The sequence below is a fragment of the Plecotus auritus genome (assembly GCF_963455305.1).
Source record: "Plecotus auritus genome assembly, chromosome: 5".
In the NCBI taxonomy this organism is placed as follows: Eukaryota; Metazoa; Chordata; class Mammalia; order Chiroptera; family Vespertilionidae; genus Plecotus; species Plecotus auritus.
In genome coordinates, this window is record NC_137776.1 from 81541312 (window position 1) to 81560427 (window position 19116).

Sequence of the window (19116 nt, forward strand, 5' to 3'; positions counted from 1 at the left end):
GATCCTCACCAACCATTTGAAAAGGGGAATATCATTTCCATTTTCAAGTTGAGGGAATAAAGTTCAGAGAAGCTGATTGACGTGCTCACGGTTACACAGTTGATAATCTGTGGATGAAGGATTTGAGTTTGGGTCTGTCAAGCTCTAAAACTTGTGCTCTTTCCATTCTCATGTTGATCATCCTTTCTTATCCTGTACCACAGCAGATCTTGAAAAGTGATAGTAAAATTATTATTATTCCCAATTTAAAATACATGGTGGGGCAAAAGTAGGTTTACAGTTATTCATGTGGAAAATAATACAATAATTAATAAATAAAAATGCAAAAATAAACTGTTTCACGTACTCACAACTGTAAACCTACTTTTACTCCACCCAGTATGTGTGCAAAGAACCAAGATTGGTGGGATTATGGGGTTTTCTCCTTTTTAAAAATTGTCTTTAAAAACTGTTATAGTATTTTATACATAAAAGAAAGAAATGAGACCTAAAGATAGACTTTGTTACATTTGAATTACCCACTGCTTTGTTATCTCTCGTGTAATTAAATTGTTTATTTTCTCTTAAAGGCAATTATATGGAATGAACAAGATGAATAAAAATAAATTGATTCATGATTTGCTGGAAGTAGTTTCAAGAGGTGATGTGGAACTCATCTGTGACCATATTACTCAAGTCCATTCCATTCTTGGAAACCTTGATTTTCAGCATCCAAAGACTGGGAATACACCTCTCATTACTGCAGCAGAAGAAAATCTAACAGAGGTAACATGTGGTGTCCGGGGCCCATGGATACTTTTCTAACTAAGGATTCCAAGAGGAGATGTTTGGGAATAGCATTACCACCCAACTCCATAAAAGAATGTCTGAAGGCAGAAAGCAGGGGGTGGGGGATGGAGGTGGGGAAGAAGAGTGAGGGACAACTGGAAGGAGAACTGGGAGAACCTAAATAATCTAGACAGTTACCATCTTTATTTATTCCCCTACTCAGTCAACAGAATACTGGAGTTCATGTTGGATACCAAGTTGAATCAAATGCAGATGTCACCTTTGAAGAGCTTATGGTCTAGTGGGACCACGTAATGGGCCTGAGTTTTTTTCCTCCTTTCCACTCCCCACCCTCAGCTTCATCAGACCCAGAAAAGTGTACCCTATTCTAACAAATGCATATAATCCTGAAAGTAGGGAGGAAGGAGTAAATAAATAATAGTAAGATGGACAAAGACACAAGATTGTCCTCTTTATTCTAGTTATATATCCATCTAGAGTGCCTCACACATCTAGGTGCTTAATAAATGTCTATTAAATAGATAAACTAATGATTAAATAATTCATTTGGGTCTTATTGATCATTTATACCGTGTGTGGGAACTTATAAGATTCTTTTTAAGAATGCAGGTGAGGGTGAGGGCATGTGCTCGGGGGTGCGGGCAGCCGGGGAGAGGTCAATGGGGGGAAAAGTAGACTTATGTAATACTTTAAACAAGAATGAATTTAAGTTAAAAAAAAAAAAAAAAAGAATGCCGGTGAGCCCTGTCAGGGTGGCTTAGTTGGTTAAAACGTTATCCCATACACCAAAAGGTTTAGGGTTCAATCCCAGCTAGGGCACATACCTAGGTTTTGTGTTCGATCCCTGATTGAGAAGCAACCAACTGATGTTTCTTCTCTCTCTCTCTCTCTCTCAAAATTAATAAAAACATATCCTCAGATAAGGCTTAAAAAAAAAAAAAGAATGCTGGTGACAGTGAGAACAATATGAGCACTTGGAATTGGAGATGGTCAGCAAGAAGGGAGCTATAAGGAGACTTGAAAAGGGCTTAGAATGGGAAAACTACAGTGAAAAAGACAAATTTCACTTAACTGCACAGGATGGTACCTCTACAAGTTCTTGGGAATCTAAATGCAAGTAGTCCTTAACCCTGCTGGCCACTTCAATTAGCTTCTCTCTTGACTAATTCTTAGCTTTTTTTCCTCTTTTGATTCTTTTCTATTAACACCTTTTAAAAAAATTCTAAAATGTTATGTATGCTTTTTAAAAAGAAGTATGTGTGCACAACTTAAAGAAAAATGAGACTAGTGTCCATATACCCACCAGCCAAGCCAAAAATCAGACATAGCCATGCGTCAAAAGCCCTCTATCTGCTTCTCCTAAATTGCATCCCCCATACTTCATAATCATTATCTTGAATTTTGGGTTAATCATTTCCTTAGTTTTGCTACTTTTGCACATAATCCTAAATAATTCACTGTTTACTTTTCCTGTTTTTGAACTTTATAAGAACAAACTTGCACTGCATGTGAGTCTCTGTAACTTACTTCTGTTCATTATTATGTTTTTGGGATTCCCCCACTTTAACACATGTAGCTGTGGTTTTTCATTTTTACTGCTATTTAGTATTCCATTTATGCACAACTTGTCTGTCTATCTTACTTTGATGGACAGGTGGGCAGTTTCTATATTTCTATTATTGCAAACAGTGATGCTATTTCCCATTAGCATTTAATATACTGAGATAATCTCCCTTCTGATGACACATAAATTAACAAACACCTTCACTGAGCCCACATCCTCCTCCGACCACTTTCATTCCTCTTTCAGGCCTCTTCAAGTTAGCCTGATGCAATTTATTGGATTCTTGGCATAATAAACAACACAGGGTCAGAAACAATAGCATTTGCCAGAGTATTATGAGTTTTATGTCAGTTACCCAATTCCCACAGGATGATAGAAAGGGGACCAGGTAACCTCTGCTCAAACAGTGGATTGGATTGCAGGAGAGGAGCCCTAAATTTATGGAAGCCGTATCTTTTATAATGAGCATTCAGCAAACCTACTCTTTGCTCCAGAAGGAGATACTATCTTTAGCCAAGGTTATTCACTATACAAACACTACACGAATAAGCTTGAAAAGAGAGTCTGGGGGAAAGGCAGTAAGTCCTTCTGTTCATTAGGCTTGTAGGAATGTAAGAGACCCAGGGAAACTTCTCTCCTTCATTTCTACATTGTCTTGGTTTCTAGTGAATTTTCCATGAGTACACTACTCTGCTGGTCACTCTGTCTAATCTACCAACAGAGACTGGGCCCAAATCCAGCAATTTGTCTCATACAACATCTAAGTAAAGCTACTACATAGGATTCCAAGCAGCAGAATGAGGCCATACTGTAGGCTAGCCTCAACCATGCTAGTTAGGATCCTGGACTCTTCCAGATGAACAAATCCCATAAATCATCGGGATATGCCACAGAAAACCAGGTGGCTTTCTTCTTAAGTTTCTCTATTGATTGTCCCATTCAGTCTAAGGCATCAATCCAGATACAGTAGCATGTATTAGCCATGACTTCACCTTGGCCTGCAAGTAGGAAGTCTAGGGCAATTCTAACATCTATAACAACCCCTGGCCAGTGACTTGAATGCTGATCTGAAAGTCTTTCAGGGATGAGGTAGTGCTATTGGTAACTTCAACTTAGGAACAAATTTTGTCCTACTTTGTCTAATTGTATGACTTCTATCTTAGGAATACTTATCCACAGGGGGCACAAATGACAAGTCAACTATCCCTCTGGAAGCTCCCCCAAATAACCAATAGTAGCTTTATTTTAGGGAGAGCTCTGAAGTCATCTGAGGCTACATCATCTACTGATAGTATTTCCTTAAAGATCTGAGGCTCTCTTATGACCACCCCTAAAGCATAAGTCACTATGTTTTCAGGAGGAATACAAATTAATGTCAGGTTTTCACACAGTAAGTGTATTTCCTTGGGGGCAAAGGGAGGAGGTGGTGTTTACCATTCTTGGCCCCCCAAGTGGGAACTACATTAGTCAGGGGGCACAGGTTGATAGTGCCTCCATGTGGCCTCTCAGCTGGCTGGTAAGCCTGAAGATTCCCAATTCAGTCTGAATAATTGATCCTGGTCCTTGATTTGGAAGGATTATCAGTTTGTCCGTGCCAGTAGCCTAGTAGCATTCATTTGCCTCACAGAATGAGTGAGTGATGGCTACAGGAATGTGAGTGAAGTGCTGTTAAGTGTTTTACATGGAAGGTGCAAGATCTGGGGCTGTTGGCCACTGTTGTTAATAAACTTCTTGGTAAGGCTAAGGTAATTGGCAATTAAAGTTGGACTATCTGGCCGACCCAGCAGTCAGTTAAATTTGAGGTGTTTGTTACAGTTTTGGAGAGCCAGGATATTTTCTTTCATGAGGGTGTTTTGATAAGAGCCACTAGCAAGCTGATATCCACTTTTCAAAAGTGATGTACCTTTTGGACATGTCAGGGAGGCTCCCCAAGGGACACCTGTGGGTGAAAACTTCCTCCCTTTGCCAAAGGCTCCCCAATTGGCAAAATTATCAGTTACAGAGAGACTCAAAAGGGCCAGGGATTCCAAAGATACTTGTACTTCTCTACATAGTAACTCATCGTGGTTAAAAGAATCCTCCCTGACACTTAATGGGATTGGGAAGTTATACACTTATAATACATTAATTCCTATTACAGATTCAGATATAGAAGCTGCAACCATAGTTCACTGAATTGACCAAAGGGCACCACCCACAGAGCCACATTAGATTTCCTTCCCCACTGCAAACCATGCCCAAACCCCATTAGCTGAATTCATACACTCACTTGCCCCAAGGATCTGGGCAGCAAGCAATGTGACTTCAAGGGAGCCATAAAGGTCTGAGTCTCTCCCATCCCCAAAGTTCACCAACATACTCCCATAGGTGGCCATGATCTTCAGTCCCCTTTGAAGATAGGGTTCCATGCCCCACTTCTAATGCTTTTTTTCCTTAAAGCAGATGAGGTTGAGGTACAGGAGGCTGTGGAGGGGTTAGGAATGTGGAGAAAGAGTGGTTACAGGCCAATAGGCAAGGTACATTTACTTTTGGTTTCCAGAAACATGGAGGCTTCTTGTTGCTCAACTAAATGAACTCCTGATGTTTTCAGCCCACCTGAAGCCCTATATCAGGTGGCAAAGTAATTATTACTGGTGCCATCTATTTTAGCTTCATGCAAGGGCTCATTGGCAATGGCCCCATTGCTTTCTGACTGGAGCTTCAGGGTTTGAAGCCTTTGGTTGACTCAGGCTTAACTTTCACAGCAGGCCTTTTAAAATTTTTATAAGGATTCTACATTAATATAAATCATTTGCTGACTCATTTTCATGATAATATCTCTTAAAATTTCACCTGATTTTGAAATAAGGTCTAGGGGAGTGTTCCAGGGCAGTGAGGCTAATCATAAGAATTTGTCTAGAGAGGGGAAACCAAGATGGCGGAATAAGGTATACACCTGTACGTGTTGCCTCTCACAACCACACCAAAACTACAACTAAAAGACAAAACGTCTATCACCCAGAACCACGGGAAAGCTGGATGAGTAGAAGTTCTACAACTAGAAGGAAAGAGAAAAGAGCATAGAGACGTGCACAAGTGCGTAAAAGCTGAGGTACGGAGGTGTGCAAATCGGACTAGTGGCTGGCGACTGGGTGTGCTGTTTTTTCAACCCGAAGGGAGACACAAGCTCCCAATTACTCTGAACTCCAGTTTCCGGCAAGACTCTGAGGACCCAGACTCCTAGGGGGAGAAGCTGGACTGTCTGCCATCGGGTCGGAAAGTGAGGGTAGCTTTCTTGCAGAGGTGCGCACAGGAATCATTGTTTACTGCACTGGGGCATGGGACGCAGGGATGCAGAAACTTGGAGACACAGAGACGGCTGACTGGCAGCCATCACTGTTTGCCACGCCCTAGCATAGTGATTCCCTGAGACCCCGCCCCGCACAATTTACAAAACCACCCAAGCTCTGCGCAGCGGCTTTTGCATATAAAGGGCCTGCCCTATCGCAGCTTAACCTAACAAATTGCAGCTGGGTCAAACAGTTCCAAAACCTCCAAAACCCAAGCAAAGAGGAGAAATCTGCAGATCCTGCTGTAGCTCCTGCTAGGTGGCCTCAGACAGTAGCTGACCTGCACCCCATTGGAGATCCAGAAGCCAGTGTACCTAGTGGTCAGTGTGAGATGACACCAGATTTCAACTCCTCACATCCATAAGTGACACATTCAAGAGGCAGATTCAGTGAGCACCAAAGCCCCACTGAAACAAGTCCTGCTCCATAAGGATGTCTCCAGCACAGCAGTTCTTCCATTATAGACACAGCGGTTCCTCACAGCCAATTGGCCTGGAGGTCAATTCCTCCCAGTGTACCAACAGCAATCAAGGTGTAACTACAACAAGACTTAGCACTCAGCCCACAAAGGGGTGCACCAAGAGTGTCCACCTCAGGTGATAGGGCAGGCTGAACCACTGGGCCCTATAGGTCACCTACCTCAGAAAACCACCCCATCAACACAGGGAAGCAGCCAAAATGAGGAGAAAAAGAAACATGTCAAGAATGAAAGAAATGGAGGAAAGCAAACTACTAGACATAGAGTTCAAAACCACACTTATAAGGTTACTCAAGAATCTTCTACAAACCACTGAGAAACTTGATGAGACCTCTGAGGAGCTTAGTGAGACATTCAAGGACCTTAATGAGAATGCCAAAAAAAAAATGAAAAAGGACCAGTCAGAAATTAAGCATACACTGTCTGAAATAAAGAATATACAGAAATTCAACTGTAGATCAAAGGACCCCAAGAATCAAACCAAAGATCTGAATTATGAGGAAACAAAAAACACCCAACCAGAAAAACAAAAAGAAAAAAGAATCCAAAAATATGAAGATAGTGTAAGGAGCCTCTGGGACAACTTTAAGCGTACCAACATCCGAATTATTGGGGTGCCAGAAAAAGACAAAGAGCAAAATATTGAAAACCTATTAGAAGAAATAATAACAGAAAACTTTCCCTACCTGGTGAAAGAAATAGACTTATAAGTCCAGGAAGCACACAGAACCCCAAACAAGAGGAATCCAAAGAGGACCACACCAAGACACATCATAATTAAAATGCCAAGGGCAAAAGACAAAGAGAGAATCTTGAAATCAGCAAGAGAAAAACAGTTAGTTACCTACAAGGAAGTACCCATATGACTGTCAGCTGATTTCTCAACAGAAACTATGCAGGCCAGAAGGGAATGTCAAAAAATATTCAAAGTGATGAATAGCAAGAACCTACAACCAAGATTACTCTACCCAGCAAAGCTATCATTTAGAATTGAAGGTCAGATAAAGAGCTTCACAGACAAGAAAAAGCTAAAGGAGTTCATCACCACCAAATCAGTATTATATGAAATGTTGAAGGGTATTCTTTAAGAAGAGGAAGAAGAAGGAAAAGGTAAAGATAAAAATTATGGACAACAAAATGACAACAAATACATGCCTATCAAGAAGTGAATCTAAAAATCAAATGAATGAAAAATCTGATGAACAGAATAAACTATGAGTATAATAGAATCAGGGGCATAGAAAGGGAGTGGACTGACAATTCTCAGGGGGGAAGGGGTGTGAGGGGTGCGGGAAGAGATTGGACAGAAATCTTACACCTATGGATGAAGACAGTGGCGGGGGGTAAGGGCATGGAGTGGGGTGGGGAATCAGGTGGATGGGAGCTATGGGGAGAAAAAGAGGAACACCTATAATAATCTGAACAATAAAGATTTATTTTAAAAAAAAGAATTTGTCTAGATTTATTTGTGTCCATTTCTCTTTCTCCAGTGAGTCACCTTCATCAGCATTGTAACCCAATCCAGGCCAGTGAAAACCTGAACACTAGTTAATGCCTCAGCTGTAGTTTATCATGGGAATTTTTCTGTCTCAGGGAAATCCCCAAGAGAGCCATTGCTCCCTTAAAGTAGTAAACCAACTGCAAAAAATAAAAATAAAAAAATCCAAGGCTTTACCTTCATCATTAAATGGATCTAAGGTTGTCAGCAGGAAGAACCAAGCTGCAAGATAGCTATTATCATTCCTCCTTAATAAGCATCATGCATCTTACCACCCATATTCTAAGTGAACCAGCCATAGTTCAAAGTTGGTGTGTGTGTGTGTGTGTGTGTGTGTGTGTGTGTTTACCATTTTTTAAAAAATATGTTTTGTTGATTTTTTACAGAGAGGAAAGGAGAGGTATAGAGAGTTAGAAACATTGATGAGAGAGAAACATCGATTCAGCTGCATCTTGCACACTCCCTACTGGGGATGTGCCTGCAACCAAGGCACATGCCCTTGACCAGAATCGAACCTGGGACCCTTCAGTCCGCAGGCCGACGCTCTATCCACTGAGCCAAACCGGTTGGGGCTGTGTTTACAATTTTAATCATGAATTTTCCTACTTCCATCCTCAGTGAAGATATGCATCTCTGTAACTATTGTCTGAAAGGGAGTAGAATTTTCCATCTACCCAGAACAAATCTTGGCATTATTTGCTACAATGGCATGAACCTGAGGCTGACTGGCAAATTGGTGAGGAAGATACAACCCACAGAAGAATTATCCAAAATCAGGAAATAGCTGTTTTGAACTTATTTCCTGATACACAGCCTTATAACTACCTTCCTGTTTAGTTCCTTAAACAGTCATATGTTGTCAATAAAGTGGAGGATCCTTTAGTGTCCAATTTACCATACAAATTGGTTAACATATTTGCTACCATGAACTTTCCTCATTCTTCCTCTGCCATGCCTTTCTCTCTAATCATCTCACTTTTGCAAAAGTTATCAACTGTGAAGCATCTGAGATTTTCTCCTTATATGCAAGCTATAATTTCGCCTGCCACAGTTTCAGAGTCTGGAAGAAGACACAAGACTCCTGGGTCAGAGAAAAATCACAGTTTATTATTCATAACTAGAGGCCTGATGCACAAAATTCATGCAAGGGGCTTGGCCCCCAAGCCCTTGGCCTCCTCCACCCCGGCAGCTGCCTCTGCCTCGGCCCCCACCTCTGCGGCTTTGTCGAGGACATCCAGAAGGACATCTTGTCTAAATAGCATATTACGCTTTTATTATTATAGATAGTAATATCTAGCATTTGCTTCAGTTCCCTGAGCCCCAATTTCCACAGGGCAACATAGAGAGGTGATACCTACACATACAGTGGATTGGATTATAAGAGAGGAACCCTGAACTTGGGAAACCTGAGTCTTTTATAATAGCCAATAAGTAAGTCTTCCCAGTGCTCCAGCGGGAGACACTCCAGTATGTCTGTTTTCCAAGGTTGCTCACTGTACAACTATCTTTAAAAACATAGTCTAAAACAAAGGAGGTCAATGCCTCTGCCATTTCCCTTGTTCCTCACCATCATATCTCCATGATCTCATTGATCTCCCAACTTCCGCTCTTCCCCACATCAATCCATTTCAGCAGCCAGAGTGATTTTGAAAAGTACTTATCTGATCATGTTATTTCTCTGCTCAAAATTTTGACTGGCTCCTCATTTCCCTGAAGATTATAACATTAATTGCCAAAAAGGGGTTGGTAAGGCCTTTCAATTTAGCTACTGATAACTTCATCACATCTCCTACTCCTGCTTCTCCATTCTTGAGCTCCAGCCATACATTCTTCCTTCCAGAGCTTTGAATGTTCTTTGTCTTCTTGTTCACTGTGTTAGTTTGGGATCCCATAACAAACATAACATAGTCTTGGGGACTCAAACAACAGAAATGTATTGCCTCATAGTTCTGAAAGCTGGGAAGTCCAAGATCAAGGTTCTGGCTGATTCACTTTCTGATGGGAACTCTCTTCTTGGCTTTGCAGAGGAAGACAGAGAGAGAGGGAGAGGAAAGTAGTGGGAGGGAGAGGAAGAGACAAGCAAAGAGAGAGAGATGATGTCTCTTCTTACAAGGACACTAATCCTATCAGATCAGGATCCTATTCTTATAATCTTATTTAACCTTAATTACTTCTTAGAGGCCCTCTCTCCAAATACAATCACATTGCTTGTTAGGGTTTCAACATATGGATTTTTAGGAGATAATTCTGTCCATATCATTCACAGTACTTTGTTCATACTATATCCTTTGCTTGAAACAATCTTTCCCAGCAGTCTTTGCCTAGTTAACTGAGTCTGATTCCACAGTTCTCAACTTAGACATCACTTTCTCGAGAAAGTCTTCCCAGCCCTTCTAAGACAGCTGAATAGGTTTTTTCTATGTGCCCCCTCAGCTGTCTGTATTTATCCTATCATTGCATATATCACACTGTGTTGCAATTGCCTTTTTATCTGTCTCTGTTCCTCACTAGATTGTAAATGCCTTAAAGGCTGGTCATCTGTCTTGTTCATTGTTGGGGTCTCAGCACCAAGAACAGCTCTTTACACACACACTAGTCACTCAGACCATATTTGTTGAATAAATTAAGCCTCCATCATTCTATTTTATTTTTATTTTTTTATTGTTTAAACTATTACATATATTAATACATATATTTCCTTTTATTCCCCATTGACCTTCCCCCAGACTCCCCTACCCCTGTTGCGTGCCCTCATCCCACCCCCACTCCGGCCCCCCAAGTGTCTTGTGTCCATTGGTGCTTATATGCATGCATACAAGTCCTTTGGTTAATCTCTTTCCCCCCATCCCCAACACTCCCCTGACTCCCGCTGTAATTTGACACTCTGTTGGGTGCTTTACTATCTCTGTATCTATCTTTTGGTTCATCAGGTTATAATGTTCTTTATTTTCCAAAAATGAGTGAGATCATGTGGTATTTTTCTTTCATTGCCTGGCTTATTTCACTTAACACAATGCTCTCCAGGTCCATCCATGCTGCTGCAAATGGTAAGAATTACTTCTTTTTTATAGCAGCGTAGTATTCCATTGTGTAGATGAACCATCGTTTACTAATCCACTCATCTGCTGATGGGCATTTGGGCTGTTTCCAAATCTTAGCTATGGTGAATTGAGCTGCTATGAACATAAGGGTCATATATCCTTTCTGATTGGTATTTCTAGTTTCTTGGGATATATTCCTAGAAGTGGGATCACTGGGTCAAATGGGAGTTCCATTTTTAGTTTTTTGAGGAAACTCCATACTGTTCTCCACAGTGGCTGCACAAGTCTGCATTCCCACCAGCAGTGCACGAGGGTTCCTTTTTCTCCACATCCTCTCCAGCACTTGTCATTTGTTGATTTGTTGATGATTGCCATTCTTACAGGCGTGAGAAGGTACCGCATTGTCATTTTGATTTGCACCTCTGGGATAATTAGTGACTTTGAGCATGTTTTCATATGTCTCTTGTCCTTCCTTCTGTCTTCTTTTGAAAAGATTCTATTTAGGTCCGTTGCCCATTTTTTATTGGATCATTTATCTTCCTTTTATTAAATTGTATAAGTTCCCTGTAGATGTTGGAGATTAAACCTTTATCAGTGATAACATTTGCAAATACGTTCTCCCATGCAGTGGGCTTTCTTGTTGTTTTGTTGATGGTCTCTTTTGCTGTACAAAAGCTTTTTATTTTGATGTAGTTCCATTTGTTTATTTTCTCTTTAGTTTCCATTGCCCTAGGAGCGGTATCGGTGAAGAAATTGCTTCGGCATATGTCAGAGATTTCTCTGCCTGTGGATTCCTCTAGTATTTTTATGGTTTCCCATCTTATGTTTAAGTCCTTTATCCATTTTGAGTTTATTTTTGTGTATGGTGTAAGTTGGTGGTCTAGTTTCATTTTTTGGATGTATCTGTCCAATTTTCCCAACACCATTTATTGAAGAGACTGTCTTGATTCCACTGTATGTTCATGCCTCCTTTGTCAAATATTAATTGTGTATAGTGGTTTGGGTCAATATCTGGATTCTCTATTCTATTCCATTGGCCTATATGTCTGTTCTTGTGCCAGTACCAGGCTGTTTTGAGAACAGTGGCTTTGTAATACAGCTTGAAATCTGGTATTGAGATCCCACCTACTTTGTTCTTCTTTCTCAGGATTGCTGTAGCTATTCAGGGTCTTTTTTTATTCCAGATGAATTTTTGAAGAGTTCTTTCTAGGTCTGTGAAATATGCTGCTGGTATTTTAATGGGGAGTGTGTTGAATCTATAAATTGCTTTGGGTAGTATGGACATTTTAATGATGTTGATTCTCCCAATCCATGAACATGGTATATTCTTCCATCTGTTTATGTCTTCCTCTATCTCTTTTTTCAGTGTCCTGTAGTTTTCCGCGTATAGGTCTTTTACCTCCTTAGTTAAGTTTATTCCTAAGTATCTTAACTTTTTGGTGTGATGGTAAATGGGATTGCTTTTTTAGTCTCTCTTTCTGTAAGTTCACTATTGGTGTATAGAAATGCCATAGATTTCTTGGCATTAATTTTGTATCCTGCTACATTGCAGAATTCATTTATTAAGTCTATTAGTTTTTTGATGGAGTCTTTTGGGTTTTTTATGTACAATATCATGTCATCTGCAAATAAGGACAGCTTTACTTCTTCTTTTTCAAGTTGGATGCCTTTTATTTCTTCTTCTTGTATAATTGCAATGGCTAATACTTCCAGTACTATGTCGAACAGGAGTGGTGAGAGTGGGCATCCCTGTCTTGTTCCTGTTCTTAGGGGAAATGGTTTTAGTTTTTGTCCATTGAGTATGATGTTGGCTGTGGGTTTGTCATATATGGCTTTTATTATGTTGAGGTATGATCCTTCTATTCCCACCTTGTTGAGAGTTTTTATCAAAAATGGGTTTTGGATTTTGTCGAATGCATTTTCTGCATCAATTGATAGGACTATGTGATTTTTTATCTCTCAATTTGTTTATGTGATGTATCACACTTATTGATTTGCAGATATTGTACCATCCTTGCATTCCTGGGATAAATCCTACTTGGTCATGATGTATGATCTTTCTGATGTAGTGCTGGATCCGATTTGCTAGAATTTTGTTGAGGATTTTGGCATCTCTGTTCATGAGAAATAGTGGCCTGTAATTCTCGTTCATTGTGTTGTCATTATCTGGTTTTGGCATTAGGGTGATGCTGGCTTCATAGAATGAGCTTGGAAGTGTGCCTTCCTCTTGAATTTTTTGGAATAGTCCAAGGAGGATAGGCTTTAGTTCTTCCTTGAATGTTTGGTAAAACTCCCCTGGGAAGCCGTATGGCACCGGGCTTTTGTTTGCAGGAAGCTTTTTGATGACTGCTTCAATTTCTTCCATAGTTATTGGCCTATTGAGATGTTTAGATTCTTCCTGATTGAGTTTTGGAAGGTTGTATTTTTCTAGGAATATGTCCATTTCCTCCAGGTTGTCCAGTTTGTTGGAATAGAGTTGTTTATAGTATTTTTTAACAATCAATTGTATTTTGGTGGGGTCTGTTGTTATTTTTCCTCTTTCATTTCTGATTTTGTTTATTTGGGTCATCTCTCTTTGCTTCTTGGTGAGCCTGGCTAGAGGTTCATCAATCTTGTTTATCCTTTCAAAGAACCAGCTCTTGGTTTTGTTGATCTTTTGTATTGTTTTTTTGGTCTCAATGTCGTTTATCTCTGCCCTGATCTTTATTATTTCCTTCCTTCTGCTTACACTGGGATTTTCTTGTTGCTCTCTTTCTAGCTCTTTGAGTTGTAGGGTTAGGTAATTTATTACCATTGTTTCTTGTTTTTTTGCGGTAGGCTTGTAGAGCTATGAACTTCCCTCTCAAGACTGCTTTCACTGTGTCCCATAGATTTTAGATTGTTGTGTTTTCATTGTCATTTGTTGCCATGATGTTTTTTATTTCTTCCTTGATCTCTCTGGTAACCCAGTCATTGTTAAATAGCATGCTGTTTAGTCTCCATGTGTTTGATTTTTCTGAATTGTTTTTATTGTAGTTGATTTCCAGTTTTATGTCACTGTGATCTGAGAAGATGCTTGATATGATTTCTATCTTCTTGAATTTGAAGAGACTTTGCCTGTGACCCAATATATGGTCTATCTTTGAAAATGACCCATGTGCACTTGAGAAGAATGTATATTCTGTGGCTTTGGAGTGAAATGTTCTGAAGATGTCAATTAATTTCATCTGGTCTAGTGAGTCATTTAGGCTTGATGTTTCTTTGCTGATTTTTTGTTTAGAGGATTTGTCCAATGGTGATAGTGGGGTATTAAAGTCTGCTACTATGATTGTATTGCTGACAATCTCTCCTTTGATATCCTCCAGTGTGTTTATTTTTTTATTTTTATGTATTTGGGTGCTCCTGTATTGGGTGCGTATATGTTTACCAGAGTTATTTCTTCTTGTTGGATTGCTCCCTTTAGTATTATGAAGTGGCCTTCCTTATCTCTTGTTATGTCCTTCACTTTGAGATCTAATTTGTCAGATGTAAGTATTGCTACCCCAGCTTTTTTTTTATTTCCATTCTCCTGAAAAACCTTTTTCCATCCCTTCACCCTCAATCTGTGTGCGTCTTTTTTTCTGAGGTGGGTTTCTTGTAGACAGCAGATATATGGGTCATGTTTTCTTATCCAATCCGTTATCCTATGTCTTTTGATTGAGGCATTTAATCCATTTACATTTTAAGTTATTATTGATAGGTACTTGTTTGTTGCCATTTTTATTCTTTACCTCTGTGTTCCTTCTTCACTTCCTATTTCTTTTTTCTTTTTTTTCTTTTTTTCTCTTTTTAACAGCAGACTCTTTAGCATTTCTTGCATAGTTGGTTTGGTGGTAATAAACTCCTTTAGTCCTTTTTTTTCTGTTAAGTTCCGTATTTCACCTTCAATTTTGATTCATAGCCTTGCTGGGTACAGTATTCTTGTATTCAGACCCTTCCTTTGCATGACTTTGTATATTTCATTCCATTCCCTTCTGGCCTGATGTGTTTCTGTTGATAAATCAGTTGCTAGTCTGATGGGGGTTCCTTTGTAGGTAACTTTCTGTCTCTGGCCACTTTTAAGATTCTTACTTTGTCATTGGTGTTTGTCAATTTAATTATATTGTGCCTTGGCGTCGGTCTTTTGGGGTTCATTTTGCTTGGGACTCTGTGAGCTTCTTGGATTTGTGTGGGCTTTTTCTTCCCTATATCAGGGAAGTTTTCTGTCATTATTTTTCTTCAGTCAGGTTTTCTATTCCTCGCTCAGTTTCCTTTCCTTCTGGAACCCCTATTATGTGGATGTTGTTTTGTTTCATGTTGTCCCAAAGTTCCCTTAGGCTCTCCTCCTGCTTTTTAATTTTTTTTTCTAGAAGCTGCTCTGCCTAGGTATTTTTCCTACCTTGTCTTCTAGCTCACTGATGCGGTCCTCTGCTTCTTCTAGTCTACTCTTGATGCTTTCTATTGAGTTCTTTACAGCAGCGATGACATTTTTCATTTCTTCTTGGTTCTTCTTCATTTCCTCTTGGTTCTTACTCATTATTTCGAATTTGTCTTCCAGTCTTTTCAGCCACTCTATGACCATTTCTCTGAATTCTTTCTCTGACAGGTTGCTTGCCTCCATTTCATTTACTTTCTTTTCTGGTGATGCCTGCTTTTCTTTCATATGCGGGCTGTTTCTTTGTCTCTTCATGATCTCTCTTCTCTGGGTGTCTGGTTATGTAGTTCTTTCTCTCCTTTCTGTGAGGGAGTGTAGAGCTCCTCTGAATCCGGGTGCTTGCACCAATTGGGGACCGGTGTTCTCGGGTTTGCAGCTGCTTGGCGGGTGCCGTAGTTGTAGATTCCCTGGGCTTTTCAGGCTTCCAATAACTTCTACTTTCCTCTTCAAGATGGCGCAGTTTACGCGTCCGAGCTGGTTGCTCTGGGAGTGAACCCAGCAGCAGTGGGGGCTGCCTGGTTGGGGGAGACCCATCCAGCAGTCCCCCACAGTCTCCTGGAGTATAACTGTTCCTCAACTCACCAACAAACACTCCCCATGTGACCACACACTCTCCCTTTATTTTTCACTCACACACTATCTTGCAGTCTGCCCTCCTGTCGGCAGCCATCTTCTCTGCAGTCCTGAGTCAAGCCTCCATCATTTTAAACAGTTCATTCTTTCCCTAGAAATACTTGTAACATTCAATAATCTATAAGCCTGAGTTTTGGGGTTTGATATTCTAAACTACAGATTATACTAATAGGACTTGAATGTATTATGTGAATTTAACATGAAATACTCACAGACCACCAGTTTGAAAAAACTATAGTATCCCCAAACCGTCCACATCATGGAGATTTTTTAAAAAGGCAAATAGCAATCACCTGCTTCCAAGTCAATTCTACATTCTTATGCCCCTTTTATTCTTCTTTCCTATATCATGAATCAAAGCCATGTATATCTAAGTAAGTTTTCCACTCAGCCCTGAAAACACCATTGGTACTCAAAAATGCGAAATAAAAATGTTGTGGTATTGCAGGTTGTTGAGTTTCTTCTGGAAAAGGGAGCAGATATCACCCTTTGCAATTATGACAATCGAACTGCGGTCCATGTGGCTAATTGTGATGTCCAAAGACAGCTCTTGGCCACCAATGGAATCCAGGCTTCCCAAATGCAACTTCTACGGAGTTCATGGCAAGGTGATCTTGAACAACTTCAGCAATTGTTGGTCAGTCAAATCAATGTTAACTTCTACCTTTGGGTAGGTGGGTGGATGGGTGGTAAGAAGGGCACAGACTACATATGACTCCTTTTAAAGAAAAATAACTTCTTTTCAAACATAGTCCCAGGAAAATTCAGGCAGGAAATATGAGAAAGAAACAGAATCAAACAGGACACTGAGGTGAAAAACAAGATAATAAAAGAAAAAAGCAGCAGCCTTTTTTCCTTCCTGCAGCTGGAAGCTAGAAGTCAGCAGTGCCCCTGGGAAATGATGCACTCCCAGGGTGCCCCTGGAGAGCCACTGTCAACTTGCTCAGAGGTGTTCCCTTGACATCGGTGCCATTTGTACAGCTGCTGTTTAGATCCCTCTGGACTAGTTGCAGTTATTAGCTTTACCTTGAAAAGGGAACCAGAGAGCCTGTGCTTTGCATAATATTTAGCTGTGACTAAAGGAGTTAAGAGTATACATTCTTTAAGTGCTTTCTTCTTAGGGTATTGATCTTTTTGTTAGGTTTTCTACCCATTGATATTCTTTCCCAATCAAACTTGCAAAACCATATGCATAACCAAGGACACTAATTATTGGTGGCCATTGCTTACTCTTGGCATTTACCCTCAGAGATACTGTCAGATCACATGACCTTCTCACTGAAAGAAAATCAATGGCTGCTAGGAAACCAGTTTCCTCCATTCCCTTATGGTAGAGACACAAATAGATAAAGGAAAAGTGAACAATATTATCATCACCTAGAGTTCAAGAAAATATACAACAATATCCAAAGGACTCTACATTTTTTGTTGTATTACATGATCATCTAAAATTGCCATATGTCATGAATTCTGGCTTAGAATTTTTTTTGAAAGACAGTAAATTTTATTTTATTGGTATTTGCAACATACCCATAGTTGTAATCCAATGTCTGTTTTCTTGACCACATTTTTCACCCCTAAAGATTGGCAGCCGAGTTTTAAGAAACTAATGTCTATAACTGGACCCCAGAGCCTAATCCACAGATGCTGAATTAATGTGTGTTGTAAGACTACAAAATTAATGTACTGTTTTAAGGTTCAAAATGTTCGTGTTGGTTCTAACTAATAATAAACATTGATATAAGAGGTGGTTTCTCTTCAGAGACCAAAAAAAAAAAAAGTTAACTAATTAATTCCCAGAACACCACTCTGAGGTAATATCATTATCTCTAGTTTGTCCCTAGAGAAACTGAGGTAGAGACACTGACTATGTTCATATGGCATAAAGTGAAATGAAGGTGAAAGTTAGTGAGTTACTTTGGTCTATGAAATAAACAATTTTGATAATTTGGCCTTCCAGTAGCTTTTCAGTTTTGAGTTATCCAAATTAAAATTTTAATTAATTCAAAATATTAAAACAACAAATAACTTCTATATAGCCACCATTTGATTATATAAGTACAGTTAAATGAGTGGCCTTACTATTGTAACTCAGTCATCATTACACAAACATTTATTGAGCATGTGTCTGATGCTCTGCTCTCCGATCACCAAAACAACACTGCAGGGAACACACTGTTATTCCTGCATTATAGCTGAGGACTGTGAAGGCCAGTGAGGAGGGTTGCCAGGTTTTGCAAATAAAAATACAGGACATTCAGTTAAATTTGAATTTTCAATAAATATCACCCTTTTTTTTTTGGGTATAATTACATCCCAAATGAAAAGTATTCATTGTGTAACTGGTGGCATCCCTTATTTTATCAGGGTGACTTAATCAGCTTTTAACAGAGTGTCCTTAATATAACCCTATCAGGGAGGTTAAATAACCAACTTAAAAAGCTAAAATTCACTTCCCAGGTCTGTCTGCCTCTCAGGCCTGTGTTCTTTCAATTCATCAGCTCCCTCCCAATATACATATTGAGAAAGAAGGTATTGAAGTCCAAATAAGAATTTGGCCAAGCAATGAAAATACAAAGATTCATATAAATAGACATTCAGAAAAACATAACATAAATAAAGCTTCACATTTTTAAAGGCATCTGAAGAGTTCCTGGATGTAAATTTCCCAAACCAGCATGGCCTGACCCCTCTGATGCTGGCTGTGAGAGATGTGGATCTGTTTGAGAGTCTTGAAATGTCAACAGTCTACAGACCCGAGGAGGTTCTGGCTGAGCTTCTCAGGCACCATGCGTGAGTATGAGTGGTCAGTCAGCACCAGTGCAAGGGCATATATGCCATTCTTATTTACAGGAGTCATTTCGATGTTTGAATTATATACACTGAGTGGCCAGATTATTATGATCTCTGAATGCATAGTAATCTGGCCACTCAGTGTATATCCTATATAATAAAAGGCTAATATGCAAATTGTCCCCTCGACCATGTCCCCTCCTCCTGGCCAGGCTGGCCGGACCCCACCCATGCATGAATTCATGCACTGGGCCTCTAATATATATATATATATATATACACACACTGAGTGGCCAGATTATTATGTGTTCAGAGATCATAATAATATGGCCACTCAGTGTATACTAAATGCACATGCATGTTCACAAAGGGGACTTCATAGTTGCAAAGTGATGCACAGATGCTAGATGTTGCTATCTATTATTCTTATTACATTGGTCCTTTGTTTTGTTTATAAATATTCTTTTTTTGTCTACCTTCAGGATACCCAACTAACAGGTCATTAGGGCATCCTGAGGAGGTACATTTTGATGCTTTTATAAGGAAGCTTTTAAAGCAT

General features: G+C 39.7%; 1 protein-coding gene across 1 annotated transcript in view; it reads left to right on the forward strand.

Moving 5' to 3' along the window:
• Positions 1-591: 591 nt before the first annotated feature.
• MAP3K19 (mitogen-activated protein kinase kinase kinase 19) overlaps positions 592-19116 on the forward strand; it is a gene marked incomplete at both ends in the record, with an annotated part of 62195 nt that continues 43670 nt past the window's right edge. The window contains 3 exons of the mRNA XM_080668268.1: positions 592-765; positions 16213-16401; positions 18403-18557. Coding sequence (XP_080524394.1) covers positions 592-765; positions 16213-16401; positions 18403-18557 — 518 coding nt within the window. The remainder of the gene's footprint in view (positions 766-16212; positions 16402-18402; positions 18558-19116) is intronic.